This window comes from Ascaphus truei, unplaced genomic scaffold, assembly GCF_040206685.1.
Source record: "Ascaphus truei isolate aAscTru1 unplaced genomic scaffold, aAscTru1.hap1 HAP1_SCAFFOLD_236, whole genome shotgun sequence".
In the NCBI taxonomy this organism is placed as follows: Eukaryota; Metazoa; Chordata; class Amphibia; order Anura; family Ascaphidae; genus Ascaphus; species Ascaphus truei.
Window position 1 is genome coordinate 102,954 of NW_027455280.1, and position 17,202 is coordinate 120,155.

At 55.1% G+C, this 17,202-nt stretch overlaps 1 protein-coding gene across 6 annotated transcripts in view; it reads left to right on the forward strand.

Moving 5' to 3' along the window:
- The window catches only part of LOC142478289 (ETS domain-containing protein Elk-1-like), a 60,645-nt gene that overhangs the window by 18,097 nt on the left and 25,346 nt on the right, over nucleotides 1-17,202 (forward strand). For 4 of the 6 annotated variants that reach the window (XM_075582443.1, XM_075582444.1, XM_075582438.1 and 1 more), the window contains 2 exons: nucleotides 5,593-6,024; nucleotides 7,546-7,992. In XM_075582443.1, coding sequence (XP_075438558.1) covers nucleotides 5,593-6,024; nucleotides 7,546-7,992 — 879 coding nt within the window. The remainder of the gene's footprint in view (nucleotides 1-5,592; nucleotides 6,025-7,545; nucleotides 7,993-17,202) is intronic. The other 2 variants (XM_075582441.1, XM_075582442.1) reach the window with 2 other exon arrangements.

Genomic DNA, 17,202 nt, shown 5'->3' on the forward strand with positions numbered 1-17,202 from the left:
AAATAAGGTGAGCCGCGCGCTCAGATATTACTACGACAAGGTGAGCCGCGCGCTCAGATATTACTAAATAAGGTGAGCCGCGCGCTCAGATATTACTACGACAAGGTGAGCCGCGTGCTCAGATATTACTAAATAAGGTGAGCCGCACGCTCAGATATTACTCCGACAAGGTGAGCCGCGCGCTCAGATATTACTACGACAAGGTGAGCCGCGCGCTCAGATATTACTACGACAAGGTGAGCCGCGCGCTCAGATATTACTACGACAAGGTAAGCCGCGCGCTCAGATATTACTCCGACAAGGTGACTCGCGCGCTCAGATATTACTACGACAAGGTGAGCCGCGCGCTCAGATATTACTACGACAAGGTCAGCCGCGCGCTCAGATATTACTACGACAAGGTAAGCCGCGCGCTCAGATATTACTACGACAAGGTGAGCCGCGCGCTCAGATATTACTACGACAAGGTGAGCCGCGCGCTCAGATATTACTCCGACAAGGTGACTCGCGCACTCAGATATTACTCCGACAAGGTGAGCCGCGCGCTCAGATATTACTCCGACAAGGTGACTCGCGCACTCAGATATTACTCCGACAAGGTGAGCCGCGCGCGCTCAGATATTACTACGACAAGGTGAGCCGCGCGCTCAGATATTACTAAATAAGGTGAGCCGCGTGCTCAGATATTACTACGACAAGGTGAGCCGCGCGCTCAGATATTACTAAATAAGGTGAGCCGCGCGCTCAGATATTACTACGACAAGGTGAGCCGCGCGCTCAGATATTACTAAATAAGGTGAGCCGCACGCTCAGATATTACTCCGACAAGGTGAGCCGCGCGCTCAGATATTACTACGACAAGGTGAGCCGCGCGCTCAGATATTACTACGACAAGGTGAGCCGCGCGCTCAGATATTACTACGACAAGGTGAGCCGCGCGCTCAGATATTACTCCGACAAGGTGACTCGCGCACTCAGATATTACTACGACAAGGTGAGCCGCGCGCTCAGATATTACTACGACAAGGTCAGCCGCGCGCTCAGATATTACTACGACAAGGTGAGCCGCGCGCTCAGATATTACTACGACAAGGTGAGCCGCGCGCTCAGATATTACTACGACAAGGTGAGCCGCGCGCTCAGATATTACTCCGACAAGGTGACTCGCGCACTCAGATATTACTACGACAAGGTGAGCCGCGCACTCAGATATTACTACGACAAGGTGACTCGCGCACTCAGATATTACTCTGACAAGGTGAGCCGCGCGCTCAGATATTACTACGACAAGGTGAGCCGCGCGCTCAGATATTACTACGACAAGGTGAGCCGCACGCTCAGATATTACTCCGACAAGGTGAGCCGTGCGCTCAGATATTACTACGACAAGGTGAGTCGCGTACTCAGATATTACTACGACAAGGTCAGCCGCGCGCTCAGATATTACTACGACAAGGTGACTCGTGCACTCAGATATTACTACGACAAGGTGAGCCGCGCGCTAAGATATTACTACGACAAGGTGACTCGCGCACTCAGATATTACTACGACAAGGTGAGCCGCGCGCTCAGATATTACTACGACAAGGTGAGCCGCGCGCTCAGATATTACTAAATAAGGTGAGCCGCGCGCTCAGATATTACTAAATAAGGTGACTCGCGCACTCAGATATTACTAAATAAGGTGAGCCGCGTGCTCAGATATTACTACGACAAGGTGAGCCGCGCGCTCAGATATTACTCCAACAAGGTTACTCGCGCACTCAGATATTACTACGACAAGGTAAGCCGCGCGCTCAGATATTACTACGACAAGGTGAGCCGCGCGCTCAGATATTACTACGACAAGGTGAGCCGCGCGCTCAGATATTACTACGACAAGGTGAGCCGCGCGCTCAGATATTACTACGACAAGGTGAGCCGCGCGCTCAGATATTACTACGACAAGGTGAGCCGCGCGCTCAGATATTGCTACGACAAGGTGAGCCGCACGCTCAGATATTACTCCGACAAGGTGACTCGCGCACTCAGATATTACTCCGACAAGGTGAGCCGCACGCTCAGATATTACTCCGACAAGGTGAGCCGCGCGCTCAGATATTACTCCGACAAGGTGAGCCGCGCGCTCAGATATTACTCCGACAAGGTGAGCCGCGCGCTCAGATATTACTACGACAAGGTCAGCCGCGCGCTCAGATATTACTACGACAAGGTGACTCGTGCACTCAGATATTACTACGACAAGGTGAGCCGCGCGCTAAGATATTACTACGACAAGGTGACTCGCGCACTCAGATATTACTACGACAAGGTGAGCCGCGCGCTCAGATATTACTACGACAAGGTGAGCCGCGCGCTCAGATATTACTAAATAAGGTGAGCCGCGCGCTCAGATATTACTAAATAAGGTGACTCGCGCACTCAGATATTACTAAATAAGGTGAGCCGCGTGCTCAGATATTACTACGACAAGGTGAGCCGCGCGCTCAGATATTACTCCAACAAGGTTACTCGCGCACTCAGATATTACTACGACAAGGTAAGCCGCGCGCTCAGATATTACTACGACAAGGTGAGCCGCGCGCTCCGATATTACTACGACAAGGTGAGCCGCGCGCTCAGATATTACTACGACAAGGTGAGCCGCGCGCTCAGATATTACTACGACAAGGTGAGCCGCGCGCTCAGATATTACTACGACAAGGTGAGCCGCGCGCTCAGATATTACTACGACAAGGTGAGCCGCACGCTCAGATATTACTCCGACAAGGTGACTCGCGCACTCAGATATTACTCCGACAAGGTGAGCCGCACGCTCAGATATTACTCCGACAAGGTGAGCCGCGCGCTCAGATATTACTACGACAAGGTGAGCCGCACGCTCAGATATTACTCCGACAAGGTGACTCGCGCACTCAGATATTACTCCGACAAGGTGAGCCGCGCGCTCAGATATTACTCCGACAAGGTGAGCCGCGCGCTCAGATATTACTCCGACAAGGTGAGCCGCGCGCTCAGATATTACTACGACAAGGTGAGCCGCGCGCTCAGATATTACTACGACAAGGTGAGCCGCGCGCTCAGATATTACTACGACAAGGTGAGCCTCGCGCTCAGATATTACTACGACAAGGTGAGCCGCGGGCTCATATATTACTACGACAAGGTGAGCCGCACGCTCAGATATTACTACGACAAGGTGAGCCGCACGCTCAGATATTACTACGACAAGGTGAGCCGTGCGCTCAGATATTACTACGACAAGGTGAGCCGCGCGCTCAGATATTACTACGACAAGGTGAGCCGCGCGCTCAGATATTACTAAATAAGGTGAGCCGCGCGCTCAGATATTACTACGACAAGGTCAAACGCGCTCAGATATTACTACGACAAGGTGAGCCGCGCGCTCAGATATTACTACGACAAGGTCAGCCGCGCGCTCAGATATTACTAAATAAGGTGAGCCGCGCGCTCAGATATTACTACGACAAGGTCAAACGCGCTCAGATATTACTACGACAAGGTGAGCCGCGCGCTCAGATATTACTACGACAAGGTCAGCCGCGCGCTCAGATATTACTACGACAAGGTGAGCCGCGCGCTCAGATTTTACTCCGACAAGGTGAGCCACGCGCTCAGATATTACTAAATAAGGTGAGCCGCACGCTCAGATATTACTACGACAAGGTGAGCCGCGCGCTCAGATATTACTACGACAAGGTGAGCCACGCGCTCAGATATTTCTACGACAAGGTGAGCCGCGCGCTCAGATATTACTACGACAAGGTGAGCCGCGCGCTCAGATATTACTCCGACAAGGTGAGCCGCGCGCTCAGATATTATTACGACAAAGTGAGCCGCGCGCTCAGATATTACTCCGACAAGGTGAGCCGCGCGCTCAGATATTACTACGACAAGGTGAGCCGCGCGCTCAGATATTACTACGACAAGGTGAGCCGCGCGCTCAGATATTAGTCCGACAAGGTGAGCCGCGTGCTCAGATATTACTACGACAAGGTGAGCCGCGCGCTCAGATATTACTACGACAAGGTGAGCCGCGCGCTCAGATATTACTACGACAAGGTGAGCCGCGCGCTCAGATATTACTACGACAAGGTGAGCCGCGCGCTCAGATATTACTACGACAAGGTGAGCCGCGCGCTCAGATATTACTACGACAAGGTGAGCCGCGCGCTCAGATATTACTAAATAAGGTGAGCCGCGCGCTCAGATATTACTACGACAAGGTCAAACGCGCGCTCAGATATTACTATGACAAGGTGAGCCGCGCTCAGATATTACTACGACAAGGTGAGCCGCGCGCTCAGATGTTACTACGACAAGGTCAGCCGCGCGCTCAGATATTACTACGACAAGGTGAGCCGCGCGCTCAGATTTTACTCCGACAAGGTGAGCCACGCGCTCAGATATTACTAAATAAGGTGAGCCGCACGCTCAGATATTACTACGACAAGGTGAGCCGCGCGCTCAGATATTACTACGACAAGGTGAGCCACGCGCTCAGATATTTCCACGACAAGGTGAGCCGCGCGCTCAGATATTACTACGACAAGGTGAGCCGCGCGCTCAGATATTATTACGACAAAGTGAGCCGCGCGCTCAGATATTACTCCGACAAGGTGAGCCGCGCGCTCAGATATTACTACGACAAGGTGAGCCGCGCGCTCAGATATTAGTCCGACAAGGTGAGCCGCGTGCTCAGATATTACTACGACAAGGTGAGCGCACGCTCCCCCCCTGTAAGATGACACAGTGACTCATGGAGTCCGTCTCTCCCCTGTAAGAGGACACAGTGACTCATGGAGTCCCGTCTCTCCCCCTGTAAGAGGACACAGTGACTCATGGAGTCCGTCTCTCCCCTTGTAAGAGGACACAGTGGCTCATGGAGTCCTTCTCTTCCCCTGTAAGAGGACACAGTGACTCATGGAGTCCGTCTCTCCCCTGTAAGAGGACACAGTGACTCATGTAGTCCGTCTCTCCCCCTGTAAGAGGACACAGTGACTCATGGAGTCCGTCTCTCCCCCTGTAAGAGGAGACAGTAACTCATGGAGTCCGTCTCTCCCCCTGTAAGAGGACACAGTGGCTCATGGAGTCCGTCTCTCCCCCTGTAAGATGACACAGTGACTCATGTAGTCCGTCTCTCCCCCTGTAAGATGACACAGTGACTCATGGAGTCCGTCTCTCCCCCTGTAAGAGGAGACAGTAACTCATGGAGTCCGTCTCTCCCCCTGTAAGAGGACACAGTGACTCATGGAGTCCGTCTCTCCCCCTGTAAGAGGACACAGTGACTCATGGAGTCCGTCTCTCCCCCTGTAAGATGACACAGTGACTCATGGAGTCCGTCTCTCCCCTGTAAGAGGAGACAGTAACTCATGGAGTCCGTCTCTCCCCCTGTAAGAGGACACAGTGACTCATGGAGTCCGTCTCTCCCCCTGTAAGAGGACACAGTGACTCATGGAGTCCGTCTCTCCCCCTGTAAGAGGACACAGTGACTCATGGAGTCCGTCTCTCCCCCTGTAAGATGACACAGTGACATGCGAGCCATTAACATCAGGTTATTTTCCTTTTCAGAACATTATCAAGAAAGTCAGCGGCCAGAAGTTTGTGTACAAGTTTGTTTGTTACCCGGATCCTGGCAGCATTGAACCCCCGAAAGAGGACGCTAAATGTGAGGAGTCTGTAACCGAGCAGAGCCAGCCTCCCAAATCTACGGACAGCTCCCCACATGTCCCCAAAATGGTGAGGAGCAGTTCCAAAACCAGTCGCAATGAGTACATGCGCTCCGGACTGTACTCCACATTCACCATCCAATCACTGCAAGCCCCGCCCATTGCGCAGTCCAAGACTAGCAAGGTGGAAGCCCTGACTCCAACTGAAGCACCACCCCCACTGCAGGCCAAAGGTCAAAGCTTTGACATTTCATCACACGATGCTGCTGAGCAGAGTGACGCTGCGCTGTCCCTCCAGGTCGGCGTCCACAGCTCCGAGGACCTCCAGCTACACGTAACTCACTCCTTACAGCGCTCTGCCATCCAGTGGGGAGGGGGGTGCTCCTTGTGGCACCCTAAGGGGGGGTGCTCCTTGTGTCACTATCACCCTGGCAGGGGGGAGGGGGCATCCATGATGTCACTGTCACTCTGGGGGGGGGGGGGGTGATCCATGGGTCACTGTGTCACCCTCATGGAGGGAGGCTGCTCTATGTGTCACTGTGGCACCCTGGGGGGGTTCTCCATGTGACACTGTCACTCTGGGGGGGAATACATGTGTTACTATGTCACCCTGGAGGAGAGGGGCACTCCATGTGTCACCTTGGGGGTAGGTGCTCCATGTGTTACTGTGCCACCCTGGAGAGGGGGGTGGGGGACGGTGCTCCATATGTCCCCCCTTCAACTGTGGGGGGGATAGATTCTGTTAGGCGCCCTGCTGTGGGGGGGATAGATTCCGTGTTTTGTCCCAGATGTGGGGGGGGGGGGGGTTGGATAGATTCCACTTGTCACTCCGCGGTGGAGGAGATAGATTTCGTATTTCATATGTCACTCCGCTGTGATGGGGGGGGATAGATTCCATGTGTCACTCTGTGGTGGGGGGGATAGATTCCACGTGTCACTCCGCTCTGGGGGGGGAAATATTCCATGTGTCACTCTGCGGTGGGGGGGATAGATTCCACGTGTCACTGCTGTGGTGGGGGGGGGGGGGTGGATTCCATGTGTCACTCCGCTCTGGGGGGGGGGGGAGATTCCACGTGTCACTGCTGTGGTGGGGGGGATGGATTCCATGTGTCACTCCGCTCTGGGGGGGGGGGGGGAAGATTCCACGTGTCACTGTGGTGGGGGGGATAGATTCCACGTGTCACTGCTGTGCTGGGGGGGATGGATTCCATGTGTCACTCCGCTCTGGGGGGGGGGGGAGGAAGGAGATTCCACGTGTCACTGCGGTGGGGGGGATAGATTCCACGTGTCACTGCTGTGGTGGGGGGGATGGATTCCATGTGTCACTCCGCTCTGGGGGGGGGGGGAGGAAGGAGATTCCACGTGTCACTGCGGTGGGGGGGATAGATTCCACGTGTCACTGCTGTGGTGGGGGGGATGGATTCCATGTGTCACTCCGCTCTGGGGGGGGGGGGAGGAGATTCCACGTGTCACTGCTGTGGTGGGGGGGATGGATTCCATGTGTCACTCCGCTCTGGGGGGGAGGGAAGATTCCACGTGTCACTGCTGTGGTGGGGGGGATGGATTCCATGTGTCACTCCGCTCTGGGGGGGGGAAGATTCCACGTGTCACTCTGCTGTGGTGGGGGGGATGGATTCCATGTGTCACTCCACTCTGGGGGGGGGGGAGATTCCACGTGTCACTGCGGTGGGGGGGATAAATTCCACGTGTCACTGCTGTGGTGGGGGGGATGGATTCCATGTGTCACTCCGCTCTGGGGGGGGGGAAGATTCCACGTGTCACGGGTATAGATTTCATGTGTGCACTGGGGGCTAAATGATTAATGTTTCATTGTCAGATTCTGCTTGTTTGTCAGGTCACCGTGGACCCTCCCACTCCGGAAATTAAGGTGGAGGCCTCTCTGGAAGAGGCCGCTCTGGAAGAGGCCGCTCTGGAAGAGGCCGCTCTGGAGAAGGCCGTCCCAGAGGTTGAGGAAGTCTCTGAGACTCGGGTTCTTCTCTCTACTTTGCCTAAGTTGAAGGCTCCGAGTTCGGCGCAGCCGCTCACGCAGGAGATCCTCGTGGTCATAAACTCTCCCGAGAAGGAAGAGATCAGCATGAAGACTGAGCCTGAAGACATAGAGAGGAGGGGGGATCCTTCCACTCCAGCCACGTCTGCTGAGGGGCAACCTGTGAAAGGGAGGAAACCAAGAGACCTGGAGCTTCCATTCTCAGCTGTGATTGGGCAGGAAAAGATGAACGCAGCTGTTACCTCACTGCTGGCACCTGGAAGTGCATCTTCTGTCATCACTTCTCAGTCTCTGGTGAGTGAGTCCAGGGGGAGAGATACTTATCGCCCTTCTACTAAGAATGGAATTTTTTATAATGACCCTTTGGAAACTATTTGAAGAGCCTGGTGTGGGGGCACATGTTGGTGTGGGTGTAGGGGCATGTGGGTGTATGTAGAGGTAGATAGTGTGGGTGTAGTGGCACTTGGTTGTGTGGGTGTAGGGGCATGTGGGTGTATGTAGAGGTAGATAGTGTGGGTGTAGTGGCACTTGGTTGTGTGGGTGTAGGGGCACATGTTGGTGTGGGTGTAGGGGCATGTGGGTGTATGTAGAGGTAGATAGTGTGGGTGTAGTGGCACTTGGTTGTGTGGGTGTAGGGGCACATGTTGGTGTGGGTGTAGGGGCATGTGGGTGTATGTAGAGGCAGATGGTGTGGGTGTAGTGGCACTTGGTTGTGTGGGTGTAGGGGCACATGTTGGTGTGGGTGTAGGGGCACATGTTGGTGTGGGTGTAGGTAGGAGCAGGTGGTGTGGGTGTATTTAAGAGCAGATGGTGTGGGTGTCGCTGTACATGTTGGTGTGGGTGTAGGGGCACATGTTGGTGTGGGTGTAGGTAGGAGCAGATGGTGTGGGTGTATTTAGGAGCAGATGGTGTGGTTGTAGCTGTACATGCTGGTGTGGGTGTAGGGGCACATGTTGGTGTGGGTGTATGTAGGAGTAGATGGTGTGGGTGTATTTAGGAGCAGATGGTGTGGGTGTAGGGGCACATGTTGGTGTGGGTGATGGGGCACATGTTGGTGTGGGTGTAGCTGTACGTGTTGGTGTGGGTGTAGCTGTACGTGTTGGTGTGGGTGTAGCTGTACGTGTAGGTGTGTGTGTGTAGCTGTACGTGTTGGTGTGGGTGTAGCTGTACATGTTGGTGTGGGTGTAGCTGTACGTGTTGGTGTGTTAGTGTGGGTGTAGGGGCCCATGTTGGTGTGGGTGTAGGTAGGAGCAGATGGTGTGGGTGTATGTAGGAGCAGATGGTGTGGGTGTAGGGCCACATGTTGGTGTGTGTGTAGGGGCACATGTTGGTGTGGGTGTAGGTAGGAGCAGATGGTGTGGGTGTATGTAGGAGCAGATGGTGTGGGTGTAGGGCCACATGTTGGTGTGTGTGTAGGGGCACATGTTGGTGTGGGTGTATGTAGGAGCAGATGGTGTGGGTGTAGCTGTACGTGTTGGTGTGGGTGTAGCTGTACGTGTTGGTGTGTGTGTAGGGGCCCATGTTGGTGTGGGTGTAGGTAGGAGCAGATGGTGTGGGTGTAGGGGCACATGTTGGTGTGGGTGTAGGGGCACATGTGGGTGTAGGTAGGAGCAGATGGTGTCGGTGTAGGGGCACATGTTGGTGTGGGTGTAGGGGCACATGTTGGTGTGGGTGTATGTAGGAGCAGATGGTGTGGGTGTAGGGGCCCATGTTGGTGTGGGTGTAGGGGCACATGTTGGTGTGGGTGTAGCTGTACGTGTTGGTGTGGGTGTAGGGGCACATGTTGGTGTGGGTGTAGGGGCACATGTTGGTGTAGGTAGGAGCAGATGGTGTGGGTGTAGGGGCACATGTTGGTGTGGGTGTAGGGGCACATGTTGGTGTGTGTGTATGTAGGAGCAGATGGTGTGGGTGTAGACGCACATGTTGGTGTGGGTGTAGCTGTACGTGTTGGTGTGAGTGCAGCTGTACGTGTTGGTGTGGGTGTAGCTGTACATGTTGGTGTGGGTGTAGCTGTACGTGTTGGTGTGTTAGTGTGGGTGTAGGGGCACATGTTGGTGTGGGTGTATGTAGGAGCAGATGGTGTGGGTGTAGCTGTACGTGTTGGTGTGTTGGTGTGAGTGTAGGGGCACATGTTGGTGTGGGTGTAGGGGCACATGTTGGTGTGGGTGTAGGGGCACATGTTGGTGTGGGTGTATGTAGGAGCAGATGGTGTGGGTGTAGGGGCACATGTTGGTGTGGGTGTAGGGGCACATGTTGGTGTGGGTGTAGGGGCACATGTTGGTGTGGGTGTAGCTGTACGTGTTGGTGTGTTAGTGTGGGTGTAGGGGCCCATGTTGGTGTGGGTGTAGCTGTACGTGTTGGTGTGGGTGTAGCTGTACGTGTTGGTGTGGGTGTAGCTGTACGTGTTGGTGTGGGTGTAGCTGTACGTGTTGGTGTGGGTGTAGCTGTACGTGTTGGTGTGGGTGTAGCTGTACGTGTTGGTGTGGGTGTAGGGGCCCATGTTGGTGTGGGTGTAGGGGCACATGTTGGTGTGGGTGTAGGGGCACATGTTGGTGTGGGTGTAGGGGCACATGTTGGTGTGGGTGTAGGGGCACATGTTGGTGTGGGTGTAGGGGCACATGTTGGTGTGGGTGTAGGGGCACATGTTGGTGTGGGTGTATGTAGGAGCAGATGGTGTGGGTGTAGGGGCACATGTTGGTGTGGGTGTAGGGGCCCATGTTGGTGTGGGTGTAGCTGTACGTGTTGGTGTGGGTGTAGCTGTACGTGTTGGTGTGGGTGTAGCTGTACGTGTTGGTGTGGGTGTAGGGGCCCATGTTGGTGTGGGTGTAGGGGCACATGTTGGTGTGGGTGTAGGGGCACATGTTGGTGTGGGTGTATGTAGGAGCAGATGGTGTGGGTGTAGGGGCACATGTTGGTGTGGGTGTAGGGGCACATGTTGGTGTGGGTGTAGGGGCCCATGTTGGTGTGGGTGTAGCTGTACGTGTTGGTGTGGGTGTAGCTGTACGTGTTGGTGTGGGTGTAGCTGTACGTGTTGGTGTGGGTGTAGCTGTACGTGTTGGTGTGGGTGTAGCTGTACGTGTTGGTGTGAGTGTAGCTGTACGTGTTGGTGTGGGTGTAGCTGTACGTGTTGGTGTGGGTGTAGCTGTACATGTTGGTGTGGGTGTAGCTGTACGTGTTGGTGTGGGTGTAGCTGTACGTGTTGGTGTGTTAGTGTGGGTGTAGGGGCCCATGTTGGTGTGGGTGTATGTAGGAGCAGATGGTGTGGGTGTAGGGCCACATGTTGGTGTGTGTGTAGGGGCACATGTTGGTGTGGGTGTATGTAGGAGCAGATGGTGTGGGTGTAGCTGTACGTGTTGGTGTGTTGGTGTGAGTGTAGGGGCCCATGTTGGTGTGGGTGTAGGGGCACATGTTGGTGTGAGTGTAGGGGCACATGTTGGTGTGGGTGTAGGGGCACATGTTGGTGTGGGTGTAGGGGCACATGTTGGTGTGGGTGTATGTAGGAGCAGATGGTGTGGGTGTAGGGCCACATGTTGGTGTGGGTGTAGGGGCACATGTTGGTGTGGGTGTATGTAGGAGCAGATGGTGTGGGTGTAGCTGTACGTGTTGGTGTGTTAGTGTGGGTGTAGGGGCCCATGTTGGTGTGAGTGTAGGGGCACATGTTGGTGTGGGTGTAGGGGCACATGTTGGTGTGGGTGTAGGTAGGAGCAGATGGTGTGGGTGTAGGTAGGAGCAGATGGTGTGGGTGTAGGGGCACATGTTGGTGTGGGTGTAGGGGCACATGTTGGTGTGGGTGTAGGTAGGAGCAGATGGTGTGGGTGTAGGGGCACATGTTGGTGTGGGTGTAGGGGCACATGTTGGTGTGGGTGTAGCTGTACGTGTTGGTGTGTTAGTGTGGGTGTAGGGGCCCATGTTGGTGTGGGTGTAGGGGCACATGTTGGTGTGAGTGTAGGTAGGAGCAGATGGTGTGGGTGTAGGTAGGAGCAGATGGTGTGGGTGTAGGGGCACATGTTGGTGTGGGTGTAGGGGCACATGTTGGTGTGGGTGTAGGTAGGAGCAGATGGTGTGGGTGTAGGGGCACATGTTGGTGTGGGTGTAGGGGCACATGTTGGTGTGGGTGTAGGGGCACATGTTGGTGTGGGTGTAGCTGTACGTGTTGGTGTGTTAGTGTGGGTGTAGGGGCCCATGTTGGTGTGGGTGTATGTAGGAGCAGATGGTGTGGGTGTAGCTGTACGTGTTGGTGTGGGTGTAGGGGCACATGTTGGTGTGGGTGTAGGGGCACATGTTGGTGTGGGTGTATGTAGGAGCAGATGGTGTGGGTGTATGTAGGAGCAGATGGTGTGGGTGTAGGGGCACATGTTGGTGTGGGTGTAGGGGCACATGTTGGTGTGGGTGTAGGGGCACATGTGGGTGTAGGTAGGAGCAGATGGTGTGGGTGTAGGGGCACATGTTGGTGTGGGTGTAGGGGCACATGTTGGTGTGGGTGTAGGGGCACATGTTGGTGTGGGTGTAGGTAGGAGCAGATGGTGTGGGTGTAGGTAGGAGCAGATGGTGTGGGTGTAGGGGCACATGTTGGTGTGGGTGTAGGGGCACATGTTGGTGTGGGTGTAGGTAGGAGCAGATGGTGTGGGTGTAGGGGCACATGTTGGTGTGGGTGTAGGGGCACATGTTGGTGTGGGTGTAGGGGCCCATGTTGGTGTGGGTGTATGTAGGAGCAGATGGTGTGGGTGTATGTAGGAGCAGATGGTGTGGGTGTAGGGGCACATGTTGGTGTGGGTGTAGGGGCACATGTTGGTGTGGGTGTAGGGGCACATGTGGGTGTAGGTAGGAGCAGATGGTGTGGGTGTAGGGGCACATGTTGGTGTGGGTGTAGGGGCACATGTTGGTGTGGGTGTAGGGGCACATGTTGGTGTGGGTGTAGGGGCACATGTTGGTGTGGGTGTAGGGGCACATGTTGGTGTGGGTGTAGGGGCACATGTTGGTGTGGGTGTAGGGGCACATGTTGGTGTGGGTGTAGGGGCACATGTGGGTGTGGGTGTATGTAGGAGCAGATGGTGTGGGTGTAGGGGCACATGTTGGTGTGGGTGTATGTAGGAGCAGATGGTGTGGGTGTAGGGGCACATGTTGGTGTGGGTGTAGGGGCACATGTTGGTGTGGGTGATGGGGCACATGTTGGTGTGGGTGTAGCTGTACGTGTTGGTGTGAGTGTAGCTGTACGTGTTGGTGTGTTAGTGTGGGTGTAGGGGCCCATGTTGGTGTGGGTGTAGGGGCACATGTTGGTGTGGGTGTAGGGGCACATGTGGGTGTAGGTAGGAGCAGATGGTGTGGGTGTAGGGGCACATGTTGGTGTGGGTGTAGGGGCACATGTTGGTGTGGGTGTAGGGGCACATGTTGGTGTGGGTGTAGGTAGGAGCAGATGGTGTGGGTGTAGGTAGGAGCAGATGGTGTGGGTGTAGGGGCACATGTTGGTGTGGGTGTAGGGGCACATGTTGGTGTGGGTGTAGGTAGGAGCAGATGGTGTGGGTGTAGGGGCACATGTTGGTGTGGGTGTAGGGGCACATGTTGGTGTGGGTGTAGGGGCCCATGTTGGTGTGGGTGTATGTAGGAGCAGATGGTGTGGGTGTATGTAGGAGCAGATGGTGTGGGTGTAGGGGCACATGTTGGTGTGGGTGTAGGGGCACATGTTGGTGTGGGTGTAGGGGCACATGTGGGTGTAGGTAGGAGCAGATGGTGTGGGTGTAGGGGCACATGTTGGTGTGGGTGTAGGGGCACATGTTGGTGTGGGTGTAGGGGCACATGTTGGTGTGGGTGTAGGGGCACATGTTGGTGTGGGTGTAGGGGCACATGTTGGTGTGGGTGTAGGGGCACATGTTGGTGTGGGTGTAGGGGCACATGTTGGTGTGGGTGTAGGGGCACATGTGGGTGTGGGTGTATGTAGGAGCAGATGGTGTGGGTGTAGGGGCACATGTTGGTGTGGGTGTATGTAGGAGCAGATGGTGTGGGTGTAGGGGCACATGTTGGTGTGGGTGTAGGGGCACATGTTGGTGTGGGTGATGGGGCACATGTTGGTGTGGGTGTAGCTGTACGTGTTGGTGTGAGTGTAGCTGTACGTGTTGGTGTGTTAGTGTGGGTGTAGGGGCCCATGTTGGTGTGGGTGTAGGGGCACATGTTGGTGTGGGTGTAGGGGCACATGTGGGTGTAGGTGTATGTAGGAGCAGATGGTGTGGGTGTAGGGGCACATGTGGGTGTGGGTGTATGTAGGAGCAGATGGTGTGGGTGTAGGGGCCCATGTTGGTGTGGGTGTAGGGGCACATGTTGGTGTGGGTGTAGCTGTACGTGTTGGTGTGGGTGTAGGGGCACATGTTGGTGTGGGTGTAGGGGCACATGTGGGTGTATGTAGGAGCAGATGGTGTGGGTGTAGGGGCACATGTTGGTGTGGGTGTATGTAGGAGCAGATGGTGTGGGTGTAGCTGTACGTGTTGGTGTGGGTGTAGCTGTACGTGTTGGTGTGAGTGTAGCTGTACGTGTTGGTGTGGGTGTAGCTGTACGTGTTGGTGTGTTAGTGTGGGTGTAGGGGCCCATGTTGGTGTGGGTGTATGTAGGAGCAGATGGTGTGGGTGTAGGGGCACATGTTGGTGTGGGTGTATGTAGGAGCAGATGGTGTGGGTGTATGTAGGAGCAGATGGTGTGGGTGTAGGGGCACATGTTGGTGTGGGTGTAGGGGCACATGTTGGTGTGGGTGTAGGGGCACATGTTGGTGTGGGTGTAGGGGCACATGTTGGTGTGGGTGTAGGGGCACATGTTGGTGTGGGTGTAGGGGCACATGTTGGTGTGGGTGTAGGGGCACATGTTGGTGTGGGTGTAGGGGCACATGTTGGTGTGGGTGTAGGGGCACATGTGGGTGTGGGTGTATGTAGGAGCAGATGGTGTGGGTGTAGGGGCACATGTTGGTGTGGGTGTATGTAGGAGCAGATGGTGTGGGTGTATGTAGGAGCAGATGGTGTGGGTGTAGGGCCACATGTTGGTGTGGGTGTATGTAGGAGAAGATGGTGTGGGTGTAGCTGTACGTGTTGGTGTGTTAGTGTGGGTGTAGGGGCCCATGTTTTGTGGGTGTAGGTAGGAGCAGATGGTGTGGGTGTATGTAGGAGCAGATGGTGTGGGTGTAGGGGCACATGTTGGTGTGGGTGTAGGGGCACATGTTGGTGTGGGTGTAGGGGCACATGTTGGTGTGGGTGTATGTAGGAGCAGTTGGTGTGGGTGTAGCTGTACGTGTTGGTGTGGGTGTATGTAGGAGCAGATGGTGTGGGTGTAGGGGCACATGTTGGTGTGGGTGTAGGGGCACATGTTGGTGTGGGTGTAGCTGTACGTGTTGGTGTGGGTGTAGCTGTACGTGTTGGTGTGGGTGTAGCTGTACGTGTTGGTGTGAGTGTAGCTGTACGTGTTGGTGTGGGTGTAGCTGTACGTGTTGGTGTGGGTGTAGCTGTACGTGTTGGTGTGGGTGTAGCTGTACGTGTTGGTGTGAGTGTAGCTGTACATGTTGGTGTGGGTGTAGCTGTACATGTTGGTGTGGGTGTAGCTGTACGTGTTGGTGTGTTAGTGTGGGTGTAGGGGCCCATGTTGGTGTGGGTGTATGTAGGAGCAGATGGTGTGGGTGTATGTAGGAGCAGATGGTGTGGGTGTAGGGGCACATGTTGGTGTGGGTGTATGTAGGAGCAGATGGTGTGGGTGTAAGTAGGAGCAGATGGTGTGGGTGTAGGGGCACATGTTGGTGTGGGTGTAGGGGCACATGTTGGTGTGGGTGTAGCTGTACGTGTTGGTGTGGGTGTAGGGGCCCATGTTAGTGTGGGTGTAGGGGCACATGTTGGTGTGAGTGTAGGGGCACATGTTGGTGTGGGTGTATGTAGGAGCAGATGGTGTGGGTGTAGGGGCACATGTTGGTGTGGGTGTAGGGGCACATGTTGGTGTGGGTGTATTTAGCAGCAGATGGTGTGGGTGTAGGGGCACATGTTGGTGTGGGTGTAGGGGCACATGTTGGTGTGGGTGTATGTAGGAGCAGATGGTGTGGGTGTAGCTGTACGTGTTGGTGTGTTAGTGTGGGTGTAGGGGCCCATGTTGGTGTGGGTGTATGTAGGAGCAGATGGTGTGGGTGTAGGGGCACATGTTGGTGTGGGTGTAGGGGCACATGTTGGTGTGGGTGTAGGGGCACATGTTGGTGTGGGTGTAGGGGCACATGTTGGTGTGGGTGTAGGGGCACATGTTGGTGTGGGTGTAGGGGCACATGTGGGTGTGGGTGTATGTAGGAGCAGATGGTGTGGGTGTAGGGGCACATGTTGGTGTGGGTGTATGTAGGAGCAGATGGTGTGGGTGTAGGGGCACATGTTGGTGTGGGTGTAGCTGTACGTGTTGGTGTGTTAGTGTGGGTGTAGGGGCCCATGTTGGTGTGGGTGTATGTAGGAGCAGATGGTGTGGGTGTAGCTGTACGTGTTGGTGTGGGTGTAGGGGCACATGTTGGTGTGGGTGTAGGGGCACATGTTGGTGTGGGTGTATGTAGGAGCAGATGGTGTGGGTGTATGTAGGAGCAGATGGTGTGGGTGTAGGGGCACATGTTGGTGTGGGTGTAGGGGCACATGTTGGTGTGGGTGTAGCTGTACGTGTTGGTGTGGGTGTAGCTGTACGTGTTGGTGTGGGTGTAGCTGTACGTGTTGGTGTGAGTGTAGCTGTACATGTTGGTGTGTGTGTAGCTGTACGTGTTGGTGTGTTAGTGTGGGTGTAGGGGCCCATGTTGGTGTGGGTGTAGGTAGGAGCAGATGGTGTGGGTGTAGGGGCACATGTTGGTGTGGGTGTAGGGGCACATGTTGGTGTGGGTGTAGCTGTACGTGTTGGTGTGGGTGTAGGGGCACATGTTGGTGTGGGTGTAGGGGCACATGTGGGTGTAGGTAGGAGCAGATGGTGTGGGTGTAGGGGCACATGTTGGTGTGAGTGTAGGGGCACATGTTGGTGTGGGTGTAGGGGCACATGTTGGTGTGGGTGTATGTAGGAGCAGATGGTGTGGGTGTAGGGGCACATGTTGGTGTGGGTGTAGGGGCACATGTTGGTGTGGGTGTAGGGGCACATGTTGGTGTGGGTGTAGGGGCACATGTTGGTGTGGGTGTAGGGGCACATGTGGGTGTGGGTGTATGTAGGAGCAGATGGTGTGGGTGTAGGGGCACATGTTGGTGTGGGTGTATGTAGGAGCAGATGGTGTGGGTGTATGTAGGAGCAGATGGTGTGGGTGTAGGGCCACATGTTGGTGTGGGTGTATGTAGGAGAAGATGGTGTGGGTGTAGCTGTACGTGTTGGTGTGTTAGTGTGGGTGTAGGGGCCCATGTTTTGTGGGTGTAGGTAGGAGCAGATGGTGTGGGTGTATGTAGGAGCAGATGGTGTGGGTGTAGGGGCACATGTTGGTGTGGGTGTAGGGGCACATGTTGGTGTGGGTGTATGTAGGAGCAGTTGGTGTGGGTGTAGCTG